The sequence below is a fragment of the Rutidosis leptorrhynchoides genome, chromosome 3, assembly GCF_046630445.1.
Source record: "Rutidosis leptorrhynchoides isolate AG116_Rl617_1_P2 chromosome 3, CSIRO_AGI_Rlap_v1, whole genome shotgun sequence".
Lineage (NCBI taxonomy): Eukaryota > Viridiplantae > Streptophyta > Magnoliopsida > Asterales > Asteraceae > Rutidosis > Rutidosis leptorrhynchoides.
The window spans coordinates 227,245,553-227,253,536 of record NC_092335.1 but is presented as its reverse complement, the minus strand read 5'-3'; the positions used below and the strand labels follow the sequence as shown (position 1 = coordinate 227,253,536).

The 7,984-nt window shown below is 33.0% G+C and overlaps 1 protein-coding gene across 1 annotated transcript; it reads left to right on the top strand.

Moving 5' to 3' along the window:
• The first annotated feature begins 850 nt into the window (after positions 1-850).
• LOC139897255 (beta-hexosaminidase 2-like) lies at positions 851-3,390 on the top strand. The gene is made up of 2 exons (XM_071879949.1): positions 851-1,743; positions 2,367-3,390. Exons 1-2 carry the CDS (start codon positions 951-953, stop codon positions 3,317-3,319), a joined length of 1,746 nt encoding a protein of 581 aa, XP_071736050.1. The 5' UTR covers positions 851-950; the 3' UTR covers positions 3,320-3,390.
• Positions 3,391-7,984: the final 4,594 nt, after the last annotated feature.

Sequence of the window (7,984 nt, the reverse complement as noted above, 5' to 3'; positions counted from 1 at the left end):
CTTTACTCTTGTAGCTCCTTGCTAGAGAGGAGTTGGTAATAAAATGTTTGCTGTTCCAAAAAAAACACAACCAACCGTGTTTAAAATATTGTAACACTCTAAATTATGTTTAGTATGTACTCCGTATGATAAAAAAAAATGACAATACGTATCATTACTTGATTCTACACAATAGATTTCTTAAAGCATAAAAGACTACCATAAACCTAACTAATTTTCGATAAAACAGTAAAGAAGGAAATTTTTAATAATTCTAATTATTCTAGAATGACTACTAATTTTAATAATGGGCCCATTTGTTTTTTTGTTTTTATTAAGTTCTATTGTTTGAATGAATTTATGATGTCTGTAAGGAATAAGTGATGAATAAATAGCTATTGTTTGTTTTATGTGCTGAACTCTGACTGAATAATTAAAATTACAAATTTAACCTTTTACATATAATAGTTATAGACAGTTATGTTAGCAGTTTTGAAAGAGTAGGGACGATTATGAAAATTCACATTTTCATGACTTCAAATATTAAGACATTTTATTTTCATTAAGACAAAAAAAAAACACCATACGACTTATTCAATTTTATATCATTAAGTTTAATTAAGCTGATTAAGTTCTAAACAAACGGGCCTTAATGTACATGACTTAATTTAGTTCTCTTGTCATGATTTCTCAAAATTTATTTTTTAGTTAGATTTGAAAATAAGATCACTTTAGAGATATCATGACATCTCTGATCAACTAATTCACAACAAAAGTTATATAAAATATACAAGTATTTCACTAAATCAAACACATGACACGTAAATGGAAGATACAAAATTCAAATACAAATAAAAAATGCTTGCTCTCATAAACTTTTCACTCTTTCAAAAACTATATAAACTTACCTCTTTCATTGTTTCTATTCATCTCACTCTCTAACTTCCACTTGCAAAAAAATCTCTCCCAAAATGAGTAATAACAATTTCCCTACATGTAACAATCTATACACATTATTAGTAACGCTTTTGATCTATTTCGTTCCATTAATCTCAGCCGTTGATTCTCCGATCAACATATGGCCTAAACCGAGATCCATAACATGGACCGTACAACAGGCAATCTATATCTCCCCATCATTCACCATTTCATCTCCTTCACACCCTTACCTAACTCCCGCCGTTAACCGTTACCTCCATCAGATCCAAACGGCGAAATACACGCCGTTAATCACTCCGTCAATTAACATCACCACCTCCTTACCATTACAAACTCTAACCCTAACCATCTCCGACCTCACATCACCACTCTCCCACGGCGTCAATGAATCCTACACTCTCAACATTCCGGCGAACTCCAACGGTGCGACTATCACGGCGGCGACGGCGTGGGGAGCGATGAGAGGACTGGAGAGTTTTTCGCAGCTAATTTGGGGGAATCCGGCGACGGTAGCCGCCGGAGTTGAGATCTCCGACTGGCCGTTGTTTGAACACCGGGGGATATTGTTGGATACTGCTAGAAACTTCTATGAAGTCGAAGATTTAATGAGATTAATAGGTGCAATGAGTGCGAATAAACTGAATGTGTTTCATTGGCATATAACTGATTCGCAGTCTTTTCCTTTGGTACTGAAAACGGAACCGGATTTGGCGGGGAAAGGATCGTATGGGTCGGGTATGGAGTATTCGCTTGAGGATGTGAAACGGGTTGTGGAATTCGGGTTGGAACATGGAGTGAGGATAATACCGGAAATCGATATGCCAGGTAAGGCTCTTTTATTGTGTATACGTGGGTATGGAATGGAATTATTGAAAAATTATATTGCTCCGTATCTATTTATATTTTTGGGGAAATCATCAAAATTAATTTAAATTAAATTAAATTAATAGTTAAAATTATAATTAACTTTATTTATTAGAATTTTAAATTCTAGTTAGTAACGACCGAGACAGAAACGGTTATTGTGTTATCTCTGACGTCACTCTTAACACGTGCAAACCACGTGACCTATTGAATCCATGACGACAATACAAGAAGATTCCATTTCCAAAGACTAAATATATGGTATCTTTGGATATTCATATCCATCGATCGATTAAAAGTTCATATTTTTGGACCAATAAAGGTTTAGTTTTCTTTTTGTCATTTTTAGTTATTTATATTTAAGAATTTAAACTTACCGTTCCAAATGCCCAATTTAAAGTTAATACTCCGTAACATATAACTATAATCTGTTTATTTACGGCCTGCAATTAACCAATTAATTAGGTGTTAATTAAATTGAACGGCTAAAAAATCATCATCCATATATAATAAAGTAATACAAATGCAACTCTATTAGTCGTTGGTATGTTTATGATGATCAAAGTCTTAATTATGTGATGCAGGACACACCGGGTCATGGGCTGCAGCTTACCCAGAGATCGTAGCTTGTGCTAACATGTTTTGGTGGCCTGCTGGGGCTCTATGGGAAGACCGGCTTGCAGCCGAGCCAGGGACGGGCCACCTGAACCCTTTAATCCCCAAAACCTACGACGTAATAAAAAACATTGTGCAAGAAATAACAACTATGTTTCCCGATTCATTTTACCATGGAGGAGCTGATGAGGTTGTTCCGGGTTGTTGGAAAGCGGACCCCACGATCCAAAACTATCTCGCGAACAACGGGACACTTAGTCAAATTCTTGAGATTTTTATCAACAAAACTAACCCTTACATCTTGGCACAAAATCGTACCGCAGTCTATTGGGAGGATGTTATTCTTGATGCACAAATTAACGTGAATCCCTCGATTCTTTCACCTGAAACCACGATTATGCAAACGTGGAATGGGGGCCCAAACAACACGAAAAAGTTAGTGTCAGCTGGTTATCGTACAATCGTGTCATCAGCCGATTACTATTATTTAGATTGTGGACATGGTGATTTTACCGGGAATAATACTGCTTATGATCAACCACCAGGTTTCGACCAACAAAAGGGTGGATCGTGGTGCGGTCCGTTTAAGACATGGCAGTTGATATACAATTACGATATAACGTATGGGTTAGATGAGACAGAGGCGAAACTAGTTATAGGTGGTGAAGTAGCTTTGTGGTCCGAGCAGGCGGACCCCAATGTCTTGGATTCACGAATTTGGCCTCGGGCTTCGGCTATAGGCGAGGTTTTGTGGTCCGGGAATCGGGATGAGATGGGTATGAAAAGGTCTGCTGACGCGACTGATAGGTTAACTGAGTGGATTAATCGGATGGTTAGCAGAGGGGTTAAGTCTGAACCGATTCAGCCGCTTTGGTGCATCAGAAACCCTGGCATGTGTAATACATATAACCCAATTTTTTAACATTGTTTAAATTTTTACCAAAATGTGTCGATATATGTTGCATTTTGTATTATGATTGAAAAATCAAGAGAAAATGGGTGACGATTTGTTTGTATCAATTTACATTGCATTGTAATGAAGTTTGGAGCCTTGTTTTAATTGAGAAAATTGCGCGGATAGTCCCTGTGGTTTGTAGCACCCATCGTGGATAGACAAAGTTTGTGATTTGAGTGTGGATGGTCCTTGTGACTTAAAAGTGGAGCAAGGATAGCCCAGTTTACTAATACTATTAACTTTTTTCGTTAAAATTGAATCATGTGCCAAGCATGTGAGGGCATTTTCGTCATTTACAGGAGTTTCATCAACTCAATTATTTATATTTATATTTAATAAATAAATATAAATATAATATAAATAGATATAAATATAAATATAAATATAAATTATTAATTATATATAATATATATACTCCGATATATAATTATATATACGTATTCACCTAACCACCTAATTCTCTTGGTTTCGTAATGGAAGGTGAAAACTAATTCTTTCATCAGTTTATATTCATATGATTCGTGCCCTATCTTAAATTGTTTAGTTTGTAACTCTGTTACTTTTATTCTGTCCGCAATCTTCATCTTCATCAATTCAATCTTCAAAACCCAGCAACCTGCTTGTTAAAATCGATTGCCTCTTTCGATTTGAGTTTTGTTCAAAAAATTTGTATATGAACGACTTAACGCACTTAATAAAGGCTTGATATGAAGGTATTAAACGAATTGTAATGACTGTATTTTCATCTAGATCTAAATTGACTTTGGTTTGCAATTTGAAGCGACTTATATATTGTGATATGATTTTGTATTAAACCCACTTAATAAAGGCTTGATATGAAGGTATTAAACGAATTGTAATGACTGTATTTTCATCTAGATCTAAATTGACTTTGGTTTGCAATTTGATCGAAGCTTTCTCTGCTTCAGATCTAAATGTTTTGTATTAAACCCACCTAATGTTTTTTGGTTTGCAATCTGTATTTTCATTTAGGAGTTTCGTGTTATGGTTTATGTATGCACGTATTTGAATTTGGGGTTTTGATTTTCATTTTGATTGAATGTGAGAAAGGTATGGTTTGCAGCTAATGCTCGAAAATCATCAATTGAACCAGAAACAACATCCACACTTCGAATTTATTGATGAACGAAACAGTTGACTTTTTAGCCCCAATGTTTGACTTTTCAAATTCGTGATCATTTGAAGGATTTGGAAGCTATAAATTTCCAGAAAGTATCATGTGTAAGGTTAGAATTCGTCAATTCGTGTTTGTTTGATCTTGTATGTATTGTATGCGTGTGTTTGTATATGTAACAGATTGTATGTATCTATATAAATGTAAGATGATGATGATGATTAATAGATGAAGATCAGTAGCAGATTAATAGATAAAGGGTCTAGGATGTAGTGGGTATTATTGAACCCGGATTTTGGCTTATGGATGCCAAAGATCTACTTGATTTTTTGTTCTAGATCTGAAAGTGTGTTTGATTTTTTTCCAGATCTGAAGATGTGCTTGATTTTTTTAGTTCATATCTTCTTAAAACATTTTGTTCCAGATCTGTTTGATCTTGAGTAAGAGATGTGTTTAATTTTTCAACTTATTTATGGAGTATTTATATTTATGAAATGCAAAATGAAATTAATTGAAAAGGTAGGGAGGGGATGAAGATTATAACGAAGGGAATGAAAGAAAAACATGTAAAGGAAAAAATGTAAAAGGGGAGGAGGGGACTAAATGACGAAAATACCCTCACATGCTTGGCACATGATTCAGTTTTAACGGAAAAGATTAACAGTATTAGTGACTAGGTTATCCTTGCTCCACTTTTAAGTCACAAGGACCATCCACACTCAAATCACCAACTTTGTCTATCCACGATGGGTACTACAAATCACATGGACTATCCGCGCTATTTTCTCTTAAGAATTTAATGAAACTAAAATGTTGCTATACATATGATCGTACGGACATTAAAAATTGTAACAAAAATTATCTTAGAAACATGAGCTTGATTTCCATTAACGTATGGAATCAGCCAATGTTGTTTTACATCTACATCTAATGCAAAGCTAGACATGAATACATCATAAAAGTTGGCCTATTTGACGAGCGGCTTCTATGCACGCCCAAATGCATTCTTGTTTGCATTCTTGAGGAGTAAAAATTTTCATATTCAAGCATTCAAATATACAATCTTTCATGCAATATATGGTAACCGAATCCGCCATCCCCGCCATGAAAAACACCAATGTGGCAAGGATCACCGCCATTTTGTTGCCAGCCATGGTGGTTTTCGTCTTTAAGTTCCGGCGATTGGGTATGTAAATTGGTAGAAAGGGGTGTCGACGGGTAAGTTTGCTCAAACAAATTGTTGGGTTTCTAAGTTAAGGGATATGTATATAGCCATCAACCCTTTGCATTTGATTTGTGGTTATAATTCTTGGACTATATATCTACTGATAAAAATCCAATGAATTGATAAAAGTATTTTTTTTGCTCAACCTAAAGTTAGATATATCTTAGAAATTTATGTTGCAACAGTTTACCACTAAATTTCTTTTAACGACAAACATCTATATCTATATCTATCTATTTCTATATATCTATTTCTATATAGAGATATAGTCATATAAGTCTCTACAATGATGATGTTATTATTAAGCTAATTACTCTTTAATTTTCATAATAATGATGTCATAATTTTATATTAATTGAATTAAAAAAATAATACGAAATCTTTATTAAAGGAAATACTAATCTCTCATAAATTGTAAAATCTTCTACAAAACGCCCAAATTTTAAAGCATATTATACAATTTTTATATAATAATTGTATTTTAATTTTCGAAAAAAATTTAAAAGGCATTTATTGTTACTAATAATTATTATTGTTATTAAAAATATAAATAGTCAACTTTGAACGAATTTTATTATTATTATTTACTTTTAATATAATAATTATAATTATAACGATTATATTATTAATATTCAAATATGGATTCTTTTTAAGAAATTAATTACGTTACATATTTATGCAAAAATACATGTCTCTATATATTTGTAACAACAACAACAAGCTTCTTAGTCACACGGGTCATTAAAATAAATTACTTTAGCATTTACATTCACTTAATACCTAAAATATGTTATTAAATTGTTTCGTTTAAACAAACCCGTAATTTCACAGGTCATTTCACTAGTATTAAAATAAACTAGCAAAGCACTTAGAAACAAATTAAATGATATAGAAGGTGTAAGTAAATATAAGGGGTGAATAGTTACTTAATACTTCATCCGTTCTATATTAATAGTCTACAGATAAAAAATACACAGTTTAAAAAAAATGTTATAAAAGTACCGTACTTTCTATTTACTTTCCAGTTTTACTCTTACATTTTTTTTCTCCTTTAATCATATCCACATACTTTAAGGACATAATAGAACTTACGCTTCTTATTCTTTTCTATTTATAGAAGTGGACTATTAATTTGTGACATCTCAAAATGGAATACTGGACTATTAATATGGGACGGAAGGAGTACGTTTTTAAAACTTTTTCGATGTTTAACAATATTTAATCGACTTTGATCAACTTAATCAACTCAAACTCAATGTGCATAGTGTTTATGTAAGCGATATTGAAGATAAGGAGAAGAACATAAACACAAGAATTTATAGTGGTTCAGGTGGATGTTAACTAATCCACCTTAATCTACTCCTCGATACTCCTTATCGAGAGTTTGCTTCACTAAGCTTTTTCTTCAAACCCGATGGAGATCCATTTTACAAATCTTGTATGCCTAATAGACAACACATCTAATCTTTATATCTCTTCGAAAGATTTCTTCTAACTTAGAACAACTTGTCTTCACCTTGAACAAGTATTAATTCCCAATGAAATTAATCAACCTCCTAATTCCCTTTAAGGAAGATGATCTCTAACCTAGCTTTTGCTTCTATTACAAAGTACAAGATTCACTCTTTTAATGATGATATTCCTAAAACAATTTAAAGGATAATATCACACTAAGTAAACTCACAAAGATAGTAATATGAAAGTAAGTTTACATTAATTCTACAATATGAGATTGTAGAATCTCTCTTGCTAATCACAAACATATATGAATGAAAGTCTTGTGATTCTCTGATATATATTTAGAGTTGAAGCATGAAAGAGAGTCCCCATCAAATGCTCTCCAAGTCTTGCTATTTAAAGTGAGAGACAAAAAACTAGCCGTTGCCACGGCTCAGGTCATGGTCGACCGTGGGTCGACCGCACACTGTCTGGTCACTTTCACATATCCGTTATATAGACGTTTGAATCCATTTAAACTTGATTCTTTTAGCCTCTTTACTTCATTTAATACCTGTAAAAGATACCTAACATCCTATACAATTATTATATGCATTAAGTACTTGATTCTTCTTGGATGTATTACATTGATAGTGACTTGTCATACCCAAAGAGGCAAGTCTACATTTCTTGGATACATTTCTTGATAATCATTTGAGGTAATCTCATATTTGTCATAATCATTTATTTGTTTCTAACATACATGCTTAAGTGCTATTGGCTAGTCAACATGTCATTAACAACCTTATCTTAATTAATCACTAAATATAATATG